General features: G+C 56.9%; 1 protein-coding gene across 1 annotated transcript in view; it reads right to left on the bottom strand.

Annotated features, from left to right (window-relative positions):
- The window catches only part of KCNG2 (potassium voltage-gated channel modifier subfamily G member 2), a 52,613-nt gene that overhangs the window by 6,569 nt on the left and 27,932 nt on the right, over window positions 1-18,112 (bottom strand). The window contains exon 2 of the mRNA XM_086372506.1: window positions 15,093-15,761. Coding sequence (XP_086228632.1) covers window positions 15,093-15,725 — 633 coding nt within the window. The 5' untranslated portion in view covers window positions 15,726-15,761. The remainder of the gene's footprint in view (window positions 1-15,092; window positions 15,762-18,112) is intronic.

The following is an 18,112-nucleotide window of genomic DNA, read 5'->3' on the forward strand; positions in this document are numbered from 1 at the left end:
GACTCAATGGACATGGGTTTGGGTGGACTCCGGGAGTTGGTGATGGACAGGGAGGCTTGGCGTGCTGCAGTTCATGGGGTCATAAAGAGTCGGACAGGACTGGGCGACTGAACTGAACTGAGCAGACTAATACAGACACTAACACAGAGTGTCTGGGAAGTATAAGATGAGCTGCAGAATGGAAGGACATATGTACACATCATATGTGATAAGGGACTTGCATCGAGAACACAGAATTCCTTCAATTCAATGATTAAAAAAAAAGACAACCCAATATAAAACATAGGCAAGGGATCTAAATAGACCTTTGTCCAAAGAAGATACACAAGTGACCGAGAAGCACATGAAAAGGGGCTCAACACCATTCATCACCAGGGAAATGTTGGGCAAACCCACCCTCAGCTCCCACTTTACCCCCACCGGGGCAGCCAGAGTGCAAGAGCCGACAACAAGTGCAGGAGAAACCAGGCCTCGTGCACTGCTGATGGGAGCGTGCCACAGTCTAGTCACCTTGGAAAGAGCCTGGCTGTGCCCCCAAACCTTCCTCATGGAGTGGCCACACAGCCCAACCATCCCACTCCTAGGTGTGTGCCTGGAGAAGTCAACACACACGTGCACACAGAAACCTATACATGGATGTTCATGGTCGAGTAAGTCACAACAGCCAAGAGCTGGACACAACCCCGATGTCCACCTGCTGACGGATGGACTAAAAATCTGGAAGCCGCACACACACTGGGATACTATTGGGCCATGGAAGAAATGAAGCGCTGACTCCTGCTACAACATGGATGAACCTTGAAGACAGCTCAGGGTGAGAGGGTCCAGTCATGCCAGACATGCTGGGTGGTTCTGTTCTCAGAATCCAGAACAAGGAAATATTTAAGACACAGCCTTGGTAGCTCAGGGCTGGCAGGAGCAGGGAGGGGCTGAGGAGTGTGTGAACCAGCCACCAGGGTCTTCTGGGAGATGGAGATTCTCTAAAATCAGACGGAAGTGGTGGCTCCAGAATTTGTGCACACTCCAGAAACAGCGGAATCATACACTCAAGAGGGGCGAACTGTACAGTATGAGTCAATTAGCAGCAGAGCTGTTGCTAAGAAATAACTATTAGGGCTTCCCTGGTGGCTCAGGGAATCTAGAATCTGCCTGGCAACGCAGGAGACACGGGTTCCATCCCTGGTCCAGGAAGATCCCACATGTGGTGGAGCAACAGAGCCAAACTGCTGAGCCTGTGCTCTTGAGCCCGCGCGCCACAGCCACCGAAGCCTGAGTGCCCGGAGCCCAGCTCCACGAGAGCAGCCACCTCGATGAGAAGCCCGAGCACACAACTAGAGAAAAGCCGGTCCAGCAACCAAGACCCAGCACAGCCACAGATAAATACACAAAATGATATGAAAGGCTTCTACTCTGGCAGCCCCATGGCCCCTGCGGCCTCGTTCCGCCTCAGCTCTTCTGGGCAGCCTGGGCATCGCTGGGGCCAGGCTCTGAGAGGCCAAAGCTCCTCTGGGCAGCCCTGACACCCCAGGCCTCTGCCCTCCTTGCCAGGCCTGGGGGCCTCAGGACACGGAGGGAGTTAGGCGGGAAGGGGCCGTGGGGCTGACGGGGCAGAAGCCCTGGCAGCGGGAAGGGGGACTCGCCATCCTCACCTGGAGTCTGATGACCTCAGCCCACAAAGTGCTTGGGGGTCCCATGACCCACACCCCAAGAACACCCACGTATGACGTCCCCTCGTCCGGGCTGAACTTGGGCTCCTGGCCCCCCCATCATCTCTTGGCCACGTCCAGCCGCAAGCCCCCATCGGGTAGGCGGTGACCCTGAGAGCAGGAGGACGAGGGACGAAGACCCTGGGCCCCCCTGGGGCGGGCGGGAGGCAGCCCCTTGGCCCCCACACCTGCCCAGAGGCAGGTCAATCCAGTGGATTCGGCCTGCGAACCCCTGCGCCCCACCACTCTCTTAAATTCAGGAGGATAAGTGGAGGGAACTATTTTGGGAACTTTTAGAAAATGACCCTAATTCATCATAATTTGACACATCTGGCCTATTTGGCCAAAATCGGGTCAGCAGTAAATCTACACACCCGAGGTCCTTCCCTCCCCCACGTCTCCATCATCTCCAAGCGCCCCCAGAGCAGCGCCAGCCTGCCCCACCCAGCCGCGCACTCATGGGCCTGCCCCGCGGGCCCTGGGGCTCCCGGCTCCTTCAGGCTCCGCCTTCGCCCTTTCCTGACAGGCCTCCCCCTCAGTGGCTGAGCCCCTGGGCTTCGCAGGTGAGAAGGTCAGGTGGGGCCTAGATGGGGTCCCCTCACCAGCAGGCGGCAGTCTCCCCGTCCGGGCGCCCGCGGGTGTGTGGGGGCTGGCTCAGCCCACGGCCGGTTCTCCCACACCTTCTGTGGCTGCACCCCAAACCCACTCCCAGGCTCGGGGCTCCTGCGGGGGAGGGCAGGTGGCCAGAAGTGTCACCATGGGTGGGGTGGAGCCCAGGGGACAGGCCAGGGCGGTCCCCACCAGGCCCCTCTGCAAATAAAGTGGTTTTTTTATTTTGAATTAATTATTTTAATTGGAGGCTAATTACAATATTGTAGTGGTTTTGCCAAACACTGACTTGAATCAGCCACGGGTGTACATGTATCCCCTACCCTGAACCCCCTCCCACCTCTCTCACCATTCTATCCCTCAGGGTCATCCCAGTGCACTGGCCCTGAGTGCCCTGTCTCATGCATTGAACCTGGACTGGCGATCTATTTCACATATGATAATATACATGTTTTAATGCCATTCTCCCAAATCATCCCACCCTCGCCCTCTCCCACAGAGTCCAACAGACTGTTCTTTACATCTGTGTCTCTTCTGCTCTCTCGCATATAGGGTCATTGTTACCATCTTTCTAAACTCTATATACGTGTGTTAATATACTGTATTGGTGTTTTTCTTTCTGACTTACTTCACTCTGTGTAATAGGCTCCAGGTTCATCCACCTCATTAGAACTGATTCAAATGCATTCTTTTTAATAGCTTAGTAATATTCCATTGTGCATATGTACCACAGCTTTCTTATAGATTCATCTGCCGATGCACATCTAGGTTGCTTCCATGTCCTAGCTAACAAAGTGGCTTTTGAACCGTTTTCGCAAACTGCAGCCTCCACGGCCCGGCACTCCCATGGCACCAACGCTGCCTCAGTTTTCTAGCAGAATAAGCAGGCACCCCGACTAGCTTCCTCAGTAACGCGGGCCATGGGGCAGCCAGCATCCTGGGTGCAGTCAGGAGAGGCCTGGCCTGGCCGCGCTCCCAATCCCGGCTTTGTTCTCTTTTCAGAGCATCGAAAATTGTGCTGTCTGTTCTGCTAAGGAGCCTGCTGACGCCCGAGTACCATTGCTCCTTGAGGATAAACCCAGGTGTGAGGGTGACGAGACGGTCAGGAGGTCAGGGTGGACTGCTCACCACAAGGACAGCACCGAGCTCGGCCAACGCCTGCCGCCCAGCCTGAGGCCCCCAATGCCAGGAGCGCTTCATCGCAGACTCCGAGGCAGGCAGACTCTGCCTGTGTTTATCCAGGGTAATCAGATTCTGAAAACACGTGTCCCCTTGCTGCCCGTGTGTGTTCTGGACACCAATTCGCACCCCTCTGTTGATCCAGCGTGGACCCTGTGTCCAGCAGAGGAGCCGGTCTGAGCTATTGTCTGCAGCTGGGAACAGGCCGGCGTGTGGCAGGATGTTGAGAAGGGTGAATGCTCTGTCCTTACTAATGTATCCACTCATAACAGCTTTGTGTGAGATTTTCTCTCTGCCTCCCATGAGCACTTAAAGGAAAATATTTATTAACTCAATTTACTAACATTCATAATAACTTGCCTTTGAACTTAGTTGAAGTTTATTTTTTTCCAATTATCTGTGATAAAAGACTCTCATAGTACAAATAGATAATCAGGAGAAGGAATATTAAATCCACTTAGGAGAACAAATTGTATAAAAAGATCAAGCAGTCATTTACATAGAAGTCATGAATGCGCTCACTTGAAATTACCTGCACTGAAGCAGAGCTGTCAGTTCACTTTCACGTCAACATCCTGTGGACTAGTTTTATGGGCTAACACGGAAAGAAAGGAAGATACCTTGCTGTGAAGTCCTCCACCCTCTGCCTGCCCTGGATGGAAGGAGCTTATCTTCCAATTGGCCCTCTCGACCTCCATGGACCCTCCTGAGCGTGATGTGCCGGCCTGAACCCAGCGGGGGTTCTGGAATCAGACAGAACTGCAGTCACCAGCATCTCACACTTTGGTGCCCTGAGGAGCAGACCCCCAGGGCCCCAACATCCCCGCGGAGGTGACCAGCGTGAGCCGAGATGGACAAAGACAGCAAGCTGGTGACAGACAGCGGCGCCGCCCACGGATCAGCAAGCGGGGTGTCCATCTCGGGGAGAACAGTTCCCCACCACCAGTCTGAATGCTTCCTGCGTCACAGACAAGGACACAAATCTGAAGCCACTGCTCCTCATTTGTTGCCCAATCTTAGTCCCTGGTCCTGGGGTGCATCCACAGCAGTGGCTGTGCTCTTGCCAAGGGCACAGATGCACTTTCTCCTCTCTTCTGTGCTCGGTTTGGCCCCACCCGTCCGTGCACACGCCCCCGACGCACAGCTGCACGAGTTTCCCTGAGAACCTTTGGTAGCATCGACTTAACCGCACCTTCCTGGCTGCCTGGGTTCAGACATGGCTCCTCCACGAGGGCAGAGACGCCCAAGCTGGACAGTTGGTCCTGCGACACTTCCCAGCTCCCACGACCCAGGCAGGAGGGGCCCCAGCTCCTGCGCCCAGTGCTGACTGGGTTCATCAGGAGGCGATATTTTCCAGGAAGGCGGCCCTCCCTGCTGACTGTGTCTGCACATCCACCCCGCAGCCAAGAGTAGAGACACATGGGTAGGGCACAGCTCCTCACGGGTGGGACCGGGGCTGTGGCCAGCACTGAACGGACATCCTGGGGGCGAAGGACGGAGGGACAGGCGGGCAGGGAAGGCTGCATGGGGAGGATGTGGTGAGGGGCCCCCTGAGGCCGCCTGCTTGTCTCCCACTGAGAAATCCCGAGATGCTCACAGGGAACTGAGAACAGACCACACAGGCAGGTAGACGAAGACGATGGGACTGTGGGAAGTATAAATGGAGGTGAAGACGTGAGGTGTCGGCTTCCAGGGGTGAGCAAACAGAAGTTTAAAAAGCAGAAGGTAAATTTTTTTTTTAAAGAACTAGGCAAACTGTTACCAGGCCACCCAGCACTGGTAGGCCAGGGTCCGGGGACTCGAGCTCACAAAGGCATGGTAAGGCCTCCTCGGGGCAGCATGTGGGGCGTGGGTTTGCAGGCCCCAGATGGTACAGCCCCCGAGATGGGCACAGCTGAGGACCCAATCAGGTGAGCGTTTGAGTGGTGGAAGCTGGGTGAGCAAAGTGTTCATCCCAGCAGGGCTGGTGACAGGAAGGGCTGGAAGCAGGAGGGGATGCGTAAAACTACAGAACAGGACTGCCTGGCTGCTACTGTTAGGGGACCAAGTGGCTCCAAGACGCTACCTGCGCGCTTCTCCTCCAGTCTCACGAGAGGCTCCGGAGCAGAGGCAGTGAGACGCACTCAGGCTTCAGTAATTACCTCGCAGTTTATTTTCACTTTGTTCTCCATATGGCTTTGTACCTGCCCAGCCTCCGCGAAGAGCAAGCATCGTGTTTACAACCAGGACACTCTCTGAGGGGTATGTTCTTTGGGCCACTGGGGGAGCAGAGGGACAGGCCATCCGGGCAGGTGGGGGGCCTGGCTGACCATCCAGGCAGGATCTGAGCTTTGGTGGCTGGTTTCTCCCCGCTCTGCACCCAGCTGTGCCCAAAGGGCAGTTCCCGCGGGTGTGCTGGGTTTACTTCTCCAGATGCTCACTTCTAGGTTGTATCAGGAAGAGCCAGTCTTCCAGGCCCCCCTCACTGTGCTCCTCAGAGCACCGCCCCCTCCCCAGGAACTTCCAATGCGGGGGTGTCCCACGCACACCCTGACCCTGACCCTCACCAAACTTCTGACGGATGTCAATGAGTTAGTATTTGTGGTAAAATAAACAGCACGAGCTCTTCGTTTGGGAAGAGCCAATTTGCTGAATTACAGCAGGCAGTGTCTTCTCATTAAAAATGTACAGTCATGTTATAATTAACATCTAGGGCTTGAAAAGTCGCTCGATCATGTCTGAGTCTGTGACCCCATGGACTGAAGCCTGCCAGGTTCCTCTGTCCAAAGGATTCTCCAGGCCAGAATACTGGAGTGGGTAGCCGTTCCCTTCTCCAGGTGATCTTCCCGACCTGGGGATCGAACCCAGGTCTCCAGCATTGCAGGTGGATCCTTTACCAGTTGAGTCACCAGGGTAGCCCTATCTAGGGCTTCAGTGGAGCCTAGCATCACCTGAATGCTCAGGTCTGTTCCCGCCACTGCCTGGCGCCATATAATCTCCCTGCCTTAAATGCGTGGCTTTTAAGAAAACGCTGCAGGCCTGGGAGGGAAGAGTGGAGGTCAGGGCTCGGGTGCACCTGAGAGGCCCTGGGAACCCCAGCCACATCTGCTCCATGCTCAGCGTTCTCACAGCGGCTCCCGTGCTGCCAGCACAGGGCAGGGGACCCCAGGTCCTCCTGCAACATAAGGTGACTCCTGGCCCTCCCCCTCAGGCCCCAGCTGCCCAGCACGTCCTCATCACCACACGTCAGGGCCACCCAGGAAGGGGGGTGCAGCTGCCTGGGGGACCCTGGGGGCCGGCCGGGTGGGTGCGGGCTGCAGGGACCCACAGGCCCCACCGCCTCCTCCTCAGGCCGCGTCCACCCACCTGCCCGCCCTCCTGGATCTGGAGCAAGTGACCGTCCCTCCTGATTTAGGCAGTTGTACGGAGAACAGGACCGTGGCCTCCCCAGTGAGGCAGCTGAGACGGGAAGGTTCTTGAAGCCGAGGGCAGTGGCCAGAGGGGGTCAGCGCAGACTTGGATGCAGGGAACCCCGTGGGGACTCCTCGTGGCTGCAGGAGGGCGGGCGGGAGGTGGCCAGGGGGTTGCCCCGCCCCTGCCTCCCAGCCACCCCGCCAGCCACCTCCACCACCAGGGAGGCAGAGGCCTCGCCACAGGCTCCGCTCACACCCTGGGTGCGGCGAGGTGCCTGCGGACAGCCACGCAGCACGGGTCGGCTGCCTCTCCAGCTGCGCCTGCAGACTGGCTTCCCCCATCTGACTCCCGCCCTCCGCGGACCAGCAGCTCCCACTGTGTCCCCCACAGAAGCCGGCGCCTGGACACAGCCTCCTCGCCTCCACCTGCCCCATGGCCCATGTGTGCTGCAGCACCTTGTGTGCAAAAGGGTAATTGTCTGTGCAAAGCACTGTCGAAAGCCGTTTCACAAGCATTATTCAATTTAATCTCAACAACTCTGAAGTATCCTCATTTTATAGATGAGAAAACAGGCTCAGAAAGAAGACCACGTGTTTTTGGGTCTTCAACAGTCTGTACAGGGGCTGGGGTGGGAGCCCTGGTCTGCGTTTAAGTCTGAGAACTTAACCAGCACCCGTTTGCCTCTTGTGTGACAGAGAAGGTGAACCCACAGCCTTGGCTAGGTCATGGCAGAGTCTTGGGACCGGTCTCCAGTTCTGCACGTCAGGGGCTTGGCAGCTGCCACTCCCTCTGAACAACAACTAAAAATCTGAACAGACTGAAAAACACACTCTTCTCACGTCTGTAAGAGAAGGGAGGGCACAGGGCAAACCACTACCGCCAAGACTGGAGTGACAGCCGGGTGAACGCAGGGAGCCAGGCTTCCAGGGGCAAGACTCACAGCCGCCTGGAACCAGCGCTGGTAGGAAAACCTGAACTGTGGTTTTCAATTGCTGGAGGCTCAGTGTGAATAATGAATAAGTCTGAGAGTCCTAAGCTCCAGGGTACCTGTTGAGATTTACTGGGAGATTTGCTGCCAGGGCGCGCCAAGGTTCTCAGTAAATATGGGAGAAAAGAAGATACGCAGATGGCAACCAGCACATGAAAAGACGCCCCACTCATATGTCATCAGGGAGATGCAAGGGAAAACAACACGGAGATGCCACGCCTGTCAGAAAGGCCCACGTCCAGAGCGCCGGCAGCACAGATGCTGGCGGCAGGGGAGCAGCGGGGCTCTCAGTCAGTGTCGCTGGGGAGGCAAGGCGGGGCAGGCACTTTGGGAGGCAGTTTGGTGCTTTTGTAAAAAACTGAGTATATTTTACCTAGTGATATAGCAGCCACACTCCTTGGTATTTACCCAAAGGAATAAAAAACATGTTCACATGAAAACCTGCACAGAGGTGCTTATAGCAGCTCTGTTCATAACTGTCAAACCTGAAGCAGCCAAGAGGTCCTTCAGTCAGTGGTGGGTAAACCAACCCCAGAACGTCCAAACAATGGGGTATTATTAAAGGCCAAAAAGAAACAAGCTATCAAGTCATGAAAAAATGGATAAAACTTAAATGCATATTACTAACTGAAAGAGGTTTATCTGCAAAGGATTTCAACTATAGGACATTCTGAAAAAGGCAAAACTACAGATAAAGTGAAAGGATCAGCGGTGCCAGGGCCTGGGGAAGGGGAGGGGGTCAGGGGAGGCACAGAGGGTTTTCAGGGCAGGAGAATGGTTCTGAGCGACACTGTTATGGTGGATACAGGTCATCGTACTTGTGTCCAAACCCACAGAATGGGGTGGAGCCCTAATGTAAACCGTAGGCTTTGGGCAGTTGCCAACGGAGGTTCGTCACTCTCAGGGAGGCTGATGATGGGCGATGCTGTGTAAGGGTGGGGCGGGGGCGCACAGGAACTCTCTGCACCTTCCTCTCAATTTTGCTGTGAATTTAAAACTGCTCGAAAAACTTGTCTTAAAAAAAAAAAAAAAGAACCTTGTAGTTTCTATTCTAGGCATTTGAGCATAAGTTTTTTTTCCCCTCAGACTAAAGCACAAATCCAAAACAGAAATCCCCTATTTTTTCTGCCAAATTTATGTGGAAAGTAGAGGAAAATGCCCCGAGCTCCATGTTTATCCCCTGGCACGTGTGGCTCTGTTTCCAGAGCCTTTCAGAGTCTGGCAGGAGGGTCCCCCGTGAAAACAGCCAGTGTTCCCTCCAACGCAGTGGCCGATGACTGCTGGGGCTTGGCCTGCAGTTTTGGGGGCTGGCAGGGGCTCCAGGCCAGAGTGTGGGCTGCAGACGAGACTCCCTGTGGGGAGGGGCTGCCGCTTCGCCTTCCTCGCAGTCCTGGGGCCCCCCTCATTTCACAGAAGAGCACGATGATCAGGGCTGGACCTGTACCAGACCCAGCTTCGCCTGCAGCGGAGTATCTGCCAGCAGGTCGTGTCGGTTCCTGGATCAGACCTTTGCAAATAAGAAACCCAACCAGCCAGACCCATGGTCCAGCCCAGGGCCCTGGGAGCCTCTGTCCCCAGCTCGGTCCTGGGACTTGGGGGCAGGGCCCTCTCTGGAGTTGGTGGCTGCGCCGGCAGCTGGCTGGGGTCCATTCTCCCTTCCTCCTTTCAGCTTCTTGGGCCTGACCGCGTCAGGGAGCACCACAGCCCGTTGGCACGGTGTGATGACGCGACGCAGACGGCCCCTGCTGGGTGGGACTGGAGCCTCCTGGATGCGGGGCCTGGAGTCCGGCTGACGCGCGTGGGAGGGCCCTGAGGTCCTGTCCTGCTGCAGCGGCTCCAGTACAGCATTCTTAGCCCTCGTGGACAGGAAACGAGCCATCAGGGGCTGGACTGAAGCCCAGGTCCCTGTGCTCAGGGGCTCCTTTGCCACTGGCTCGAGCCCTGCTGCTGTCGGCGCTGAAAGAGCAGCTCATTGCTCGCGGCTCTCAAGTTGGACGTCCGCGGTCCAGGCACCGACACACTTGGTGTCTAGTGGGTCCCTGCCTCCTGCTTCTCACTGTGTCCGCTCCAGACGAATGGGTGGGCAGCTCTGGGTGGGCACTGTTGTAGGAGACTAATCCCATCACGAGGCTCGACTTTTATGACTCTGTCACCCCCAGAAGCCCCCTCCTGACATACTGAGCTTGGGATTCAGCCTGCGAATTCTGGGAACGTGACATTCAGATGGCAGCATTCTTCCCCCAGCACCCCAAATTCATGTCCTTCTCGCCTATATATTCCATCCTGCAGCCCCCCAAGTCTAAGAAACTTCGCTATCAACTCTAAGGCCTGACGTCGTCCAAGTCGGGGGTTGGGGGGACTCCAGGTCGAGTCATCAGAGGCAAAGCCCCTGAGCCTGTGCACAGACGGTGACGTGCTTTCTCACACCGCAGCAGGCCGTGCCCTGTGCCCCACGGAGCAGGCTGCAAGCCCGCTGCACCGGTTCTGTCTGTGCGCTGGGGAGCCCTGACTGACAGCTTGGAGCAGTGAAGCCCTCAGCCCGGCTCAGGCTGTTAAGCTCGACGAGCGTGTCTGTGCCCACACACAGCAGCAGCTCTGTCGTCAGCTTCCGATGCCGTTGCCAAGTGTCTTTGTGAATTTGGTGCTCGAAGTCGCACTCATGAAATCCATAACTAATTATGTGGGTCTTGATTTAATCATATGAGCTTAGAGTTAAAAATCGACTTGCAAGCCAAACACCAGCCTCCGTGAAAAGGAAGTGATGGGTTGAGCACAGCCTCTGAGGACGCGCTGTTCCCCAGGCCGGCGTGTGCACCCGGGCCTCACTACTCGCAGGCCCGGCACCGTCTCCAGGCAACACCCCGCGGGGAGGAATCCAAGAGCCAACTGCCAGAACAAAGGCCTCTCTGGTTCCGAAGGCCTGTCCTTAGCATCTGATCGCTGCGACATCCAGCGGGGTGGGCGCCAGTGTGTACGCCCGTTCCCGGGGTCGCCTAACCACGCTGAACACACCTCTCACAGAACCGAGTATCCAGCAGGGACGGGGTGCTCTGGGCGCACCTGATGTCTGCATGTTACCCGACAGCAAGGTGTTGGGGGAGTGGCTAGAAACATGCTCTGTCTCCTTCACTGAGACCCCAACACCCTAGGAGTGAGGCCAGAGGCGCTGTAGACCCCAAGGCAGCAGAATGGGGGGCTCGCCTCCCTCTGGCTTGGGGCTTTTATGGTGACATGCAGGAAGGAGGTCAGGGGTCAGCCCTGGAGCTGGAGCCTCCTGGCCGCAGGGAGGGGACCACAGCAGGAGAGGAGAACCAGCTGAGGGGCCCCAGAATGAGGGAGGGAGTTCCCTGGAGGAACCAGCTCTGCAGGAGGCCCGGTCCCAGCAGGACCACGAGGCACAGACTGGCAGTTTGAGGAGGCCATTGGTGGTGGTTTCTTTCGCAGCAGCAGGGACACACGCAGGTCTACGACAGAGCCGGAATCAAGGCCCGACCCCAAACGAGTCCCCAAGAAGCAGGCCTCAGTGCTTGCTGAGCCAGCTTCAGATGGCGGGGGCCAGAGAAGGGGTCTGGGGGTCGCGCAGGGCGGGCACCCAGGCGGAGCCCAGCCCTCAGCTGCCCCGTGGCCTTCGCCTGCTCTGACTTGGACCACGAGGTGAGGACCATGGAGTTGGGGACCCCCCACCCCCTGCATCTCAATGGGCGGAGCAGGAAGCAGCAAGGGCTGGGGCTGCGTGCCCCTCGGCCCGGGGCCCCCCTCGGCCTGGCGCCCCTCTAAGCCTGGGGCCCCCCTCGGCCCGGGGCCCACTGCTCTCTCGCTGAGCGTGAGGGCTGAGGGTCCTTGGTACCTTGTGAGGCGCCGGATGCAGTGGAACCCTGGCTGCTTCCCCCTGGTGGTCTGCGCCCCGCCCGCCCTGCCCAGCCTGTCCACCTCTGTCTCCAGGAGTCTGCTGACTCCAAAAGCCTCAGGTGGGTGGAGTCACACAGGCTCTGTCCTGACAGTTGGCTTGTTTCCCTTAGCACAGCGTCCTCAAGGTTCGTCCCACAAGTATGCTTTTCCCATCATCCATCCTATAAACAACGAAAAGCAGAGACCAGCTCTCATTCAGTTACGACATGTGAAAGCAGATTCCTGACAGAGCCACCACTGGCCACAGGGGCTTCCCGGGCATCGAGGAGACTCGGGGATGACCACAGCCTGGACTCTGGTGGGGCAGACTGCCCAGAAGCCCCCAACAAGCACACAGGCCCTGCACAGCCTCAGGCAGCACCAGGGCCTCTGCCCACTGCTCTCAGCCGCCCTGAGCAGTCTGGCTGCAGAGTCCTCCCTGGGGCGGGGAAGGCACCCTGAAGCAACACGAGAGACTCCAACAGTGAGACCCGCCCAGGGCCAAGGCAGAAGAAGACATCCCTGTACCCAAAAGCCACGCCCCAGCTGCCCCAAAGCCGGGGTCTCTGTGCACTGGGGGCTTCCTTCAGCCCCATGGGGGTCTCACTCACTCAAGGGGGCATTTCATGGGCTTGCAGCAGGAACCACGGAACTGTTTTCCTATGATTCCCTGAATAATGGAGGATACTAATCTTTCCTCTCCCTCCATGCTTTTCTTTACCAACACATAAAAATAACCACCAAACACTAACACTGCCAGAGATGACGAGCGACATCCCCAGACTGATGATAACGGAGCCGCACCAGCCACCTCTGATTCCTGAGGACTCTTCCTGCTCCCCAAGATCCTTTTCCAGGAGGAAGTTGAGTGCATTGATCTGGACCATCCACTAGAGTGTGGGTGCCCCGCGGAAGCATCCTTGCTAGTGCAAGACAGGACCTCAGGCTCAAGGGACGGTCGGTGCTGAGCCCCTCAGAGGACGCTTTCTGGAGCCTTCAAGAGAAGACTTGAAATTTTAAAAAGAAATTACTTAGCTACTTAATTAAAATCAGAGATCACATACAGATAATATTTTAGCCCAGGCTAAACTCTACTGGGGAAAAAACCCAACAATCAAGAAAATAATGAAGGGTTTCACGTTCTTCTCTGCCCTACATCTCCAACGCCTTGTGCCTGGAAACTTCCCTGGTAAGTCAAGGCTGCAGCAGCAGGGGAGACAGCAGAAGCTCCCCGGAAACATAAACACAGAATCATCACAGACGCCAGCTGGCCCACTGCTGGGACAAGCCCCAGACCCGAGGGCAGGACTCACCAGACACACGCACACGTGTCCACAGCAACGCGTGTCACAACAGCAAGAGGGGGAAGCAGCCCAAGGGCCACGGATGGACATCGGGCGAGTAAGGAGAGGAGACACATGCCAGGGGACGCTACTCAGCCCTAAGAAGGAAGGAGTGTGACACCTGCCACAACGCCGTGAACCTGAAGAACGCGGTGCCTGCCTGATTCCTCTTAAATGAGTCCCTAAAGTTGTCAGATCCACAGAGGCAGAAGGTCCAAGGCAGGTTCTGGAGGCTGCGGAGTCAGTGTTTAATGGGAAGAGTTTCAGTCTGGGAAGATGAGAGATTTCTAGCAACGGATGGTGCACATGTGACTGTAGTTAATGCCACTGAACTGCGCATAAAAACAGCTCAGCTGGTGAATTTCATGTGTATTTTGCCTCACACACTCAGTGTTGATGAAACATAAAACCTTTTCCTTCCTGTGGCAGTGACACCACCTACTGTGACTTGGCACCTACTGTATGCAGTGTGCCGGGACCCCGGCACAGGACACAGGTATAAGTCCATGGATTCACCAACACATGGACACAGCACGTGCTCACCCACTGGGGTCCTTACTTCCTAACCTGAGGACTCATTTGGTGAGACAGTGTCGGGTGGCAGGAAGTGATGTTTCTGGAAATGAGGAAGAGGTGGGTGATGGATATGAATGGTGGCTGACATGGGGCCAGCAAGGAGACTCAAGGCCAGCTCAGTCTCTGGTGACACAGCCCTGACTTCTGTTCCCTGATTCTTGCGTAAATGGTTTCCTCCTCAGATTGTATGGAGTTATTGCTGCTTAGAAAGTCCAAACACGTCTTTAGAAGCAGAATCCAAAACCTGGGTCTAGTTAAGACAACTGGAAATGACAGCCCAGGAATCAGACACCCAAACAATGAAGGAAGCAAAACCAATTTCCTAAAATTTACATTTAAATTTGATCTGCAGTCAGGGTCACCAGGCTCCCATTGGAGCCCACTCACAGCTGTTACCAGAGGACCGGACTCTGCATCTCTGAATAATGAGCTGACCACATCAGGTGAACTTGGACATGACCCCGGACAGCGAGGGGCTCTCGGGGAGGGGCTATGGGAGCTCTGACCTGCTCCACCTGGACGGGGGTGGGGGTGTTCAAGTCCAATGCTCACCCCTGGAAGCTGGAGCTGGAGAGCAGGCAGGCAGGGAACCCCCTGCCGCTCCATGAGGAAACGCAGGTGGCACTGTGCAGGGCGACACAGTCACATCATCAGACACGCAGCAGCTCCTCCCTCCTGACCCCAGCCCCGACGCCATCCACTCCGGCCTCCCAGAATGTGCCTGAGACCTTCCGGGGCGCATGCAGCACACAAACACCTGTGAGCTCTGGGTGACACCTTAACCCATGGAGGACACTTCCACCTGTACCTCTCAGGTCAACAAGGGAGCAGGAAGTCCACCAACTGCTCAGACACCAGCCCCAGCACCTCCACAGAGCCAGTGCAGGAGCTGGGCGCCTGGAAGAATTCCCAGGTCCCCTTCTTCTGGTCCAGGATGACGGGACTCGAGTTTACAGCACAGCACTCTCTAGAGCAGGCATTTTAGCTCCGAATTGTCCAAGCTTCTGGGCCCGCCCGGCAGACAGGATGGGTGAGAAGGCCGCGGACCAGAGGACTCACTGAGTTCTCAGAACTGGCAGAAATTTGGAGCCTCTGCCAGCAGTGGACAGCCTGGTGCCCCCGCGGTGCCAGCGGCTCTCTCCCCCGAACCGGAGCTGGTGCGGTGGTTCCAGGGCCCATGGTTTCAACCAAGGGGGCAGGGGTGCCTAAGGCCACCAGGCCGTGGGCGCCCCTCCATCCCCTGGCCCAGCTGCCTCCAGGCCGCGACTCGAGTCCAGCCCTAGGTCCCCGCTGACCCGCACCACCCCGGCCGGTTCCGTCTCCGCCACCCCCAGCCCTGCCCAGCCCGGCCGCCTTTCCCAGCCCCAGTCCAGCCCGGGTGCCCTGCCAGCTGCCCTGGCCCGCGCTTACCCGCTCCTCTTCGGCGCGGATGTCCGGCATGGTGCTGAGGCAGAGGCCGACCGCCGTGACGGCCACGAAGGCCACGGACACGCAGGCGAAGAGCTTGCCGGCCGGGCCCGAGCGCGGGTCGTCCACCACGTCGCGCAGGCGCCGCCGGCCGCGCGCCAGCCGCCCGCCAGGTCGCGGGGTGCAGGCCGGGCTCCCTGGTGCCCCGCGCTCCGCCGGCCCCGCGCGCACCTCGGCCGCCTCCTCCTCGCGGCGGCGCAGGCGGCGCAGGCAGCAACGCTCCAGGCGCGCCTCATCAATGCCCCAGTAGGCCAGCTCGTCGCGGAAGGCCAGGGCGCACGGGCCGCGCAGCAGCCGCAGCTTCCCGGCGCGCAGCAGCGCCACGATGGCGCGGAAGGCGCAGGGGCTGCGGTCGAAGAAGAACTCGTCGCGGCTCACGTCGTAGTCGTCGCACACGCGCAGCAGCTCGTCGTGGCCGCGGCAGGTGCGCAGGCGCTCGAGGCGCGCGAGGGGACAGCGAGCCAGCGCGGCCCAGGCCAGGCGCACGCGGCAGCCGCCCACGTTGATGATGACGTGCCGGGCGCGGGCCCCGCCGCCACCGCCCCGCCGCTCCGCGGGCCCGGGCAGCAGGGCCATGGCCCCATGCGCCGCGCCGGGGTCGGGAGGCTGGGCCTGCAAAGGAACGGAGAGCGTGTTAGGCCGCAGGCAGGATGGAGCTGGGGGCACCCTGCCTGCGCGCGACCCAGGGGCCTGGGACCAAACGGAACCCAGGGCTCCCCCGGCTCCGGCGCTGCATCCCTGAGGCCCCCCCTTTACATCTGCGTATCTGTTTGGAAACAGAGTCCCTGAGTCAGGAACCACATCACAGAAGTTGCATGGACTCCTGTGGGTACTTTTCCACACTACTGAAGGGAGGTTCCAGTCCTCCCCGAATCCTGCCAGGATGGTCCCCCTCAGTGCTTGTTAACATGATGGGGCCGCGCTCGGGCACCAGGCGCTTCCCTGCACTGTGGCCACAGGGACGGAACACAGGAAACAAGCAAGTACCAGCCCGGAGCCTCTTTACCCGGGAGTATGAGCGAGGACATGGGCCGGGCAGTCCTCTGGAGGGGAGAGGGATGGTTCTCAGAGTGTGGACTGAGGGCTGACAGCACTGAAATTATCAGGAGAACCTGCAAAATATATATATTCCTGGCTCTCCACTTAAAATTCAGAGTGACTGGAAAACTGCATAGCAAGGACCTCCAAATATCCTCCCGTTAAAGCAAAGATGGGGAAAAAACCCCATCAGAATTGACTTTTTTGGAACTCCAGACACTAACCAAAGGGTAGCAGCAGCCGGGGGAACACTTGAGAAAGAACCCCTGAATCTCGGTAACAATGTTAACTCAGCATTTTAACCTGCCCCTAGCTTCGTGATAGCCTTGAAGGTGACACCCTGCGTTCCTGGCACCACGACTGGCACTGGGAGGGGGAGAGTGCACCCCATTCAGGGGGAACCGTAACTGTTGGGACCTTTCTGGTGGCGCCCCTGAAAGACCCATCAGAGGGCCTGCCTGTACCTCCCCCGACTCAGGGCTCTCCCAGGGCAGAGGTGGCCACCCGAGCAGCTTGTGGAAATCACTTACATGAAAACGTTTGCCGAGACAAGGGATGAACTTTGTGTCATGGCAAACAACAGGCTAACCAGAAGGCTAGGGAGAAGAGGCTGGGGAACGAGATGCTTTGAAAAGCTCTGAGGAATTCCTGGAAACCTAGAATGCGGCTCACATGCCTGGGGCCGTGGGCATGCTCTGGAAAGACCTGAGAAGCCGCCACCTTCCCCTGCACCCCCCTGCAGGCTCTGCACCAGCAAGACGTGAAGGTGGGGGGCGTGCGGTGAGGGACAGCCTGCTGGTGTTGAAGTGCCCGGACACACACAACTAATCTGCAGAAACTGGTTTTTGTTTCTGTTCCAGGCATTTGAGATGCTCTGTCCAATCACTTTCTGACCATTAAGCTAATGCAACAGAGACATCTGCAAGACAAAGACAAAAAATACAGACTTTGCATAATTTATTCAGGAAACAAGAGCCCTGAAATGCTAAACCCACCGTGTGGGTTATAGGAGGCATTTAAGCACTGTAGATTTTTTTTTTTAAAAACGACTTAATAGAAAAAAATGGGCAAACTATCACCGAGTTTATAGTAAAGTGGAAAAAATAGACTTTAAATATATGAAAAGACGTTCCAGTTCATTCCTAACAGCAAAATTAAACATCTCAAGTTGCCACGGGTATTGCGTTGTAGGGTGGGAGAGGTTGAGGACACAGTTTATTGCATCCGCTTCTGACAGGTGGTAACTGGTAAGCCCTCATGACAGGAGGTGGAAGGTGTGAACTCACCCTGTAGGAAGCAGGGATGTTTGTCCCTCCACACTAGGGAAAGGGTCCCTATACCCTAGTGAAAGAAATCTGCCCTGGGGAGAGGATTAAAAGATTTCTCTGCCTGGCTCTTTGAGAATGCATGTCTAAAAATCCTACCTGCACAGTAGGTATGAGGTTGAAACTTCTGTCTCAATGACAGAAACCTAAGAAATGATCACCCGTGAGAGGAGGTCTCATGTTGACCACATCCAGAGACTCTGGTTAGACCACACACAGAATCACCTGAGGCAACTCTGCCCCCAGGGGCATCAGGGAGGCCTGGGATGATTTTGGTTGTCATGACCAGATACGACAGTTCCCCGCTGGTGTCCGGTGGGAAGAAGTCGAGGGTGCCATGAGACCACACAGTGCATGCGCACGATACCCAGCCCAATGCCAACAGCACTGCGGGTCTGCAGGGACGGGCTTGCCACTGAAGCCTCAGAGGCTCCCACTGGTGAAGCCCTCACAGATGAACTTACAAACTGAAATTATAAAATACACAGGGCAGAATCCCACCTAAGCAAACACCGGCAGGCACAGGAGTAATAGGGTCAGGCTCCGGTGGTAAAATTATCAAAAATAATTCAATGCATCAAAGAAGGAATTAACCCCAGA

The sequence above is a fragment of the Bos grunniens genome, chromosome 24, assembly GCF_055505025.1.
Source record: "Bos grunniens cultivar Pamir isolate PY7600 chromosome 24, Bosgru_T2T1.0, whole genome shotgun sequence".
NCBI lineage: Eukaryota > Metazoa > Chordata > Mammalia > Artiodactyla > Bovidae > Bos > Bos grunniens.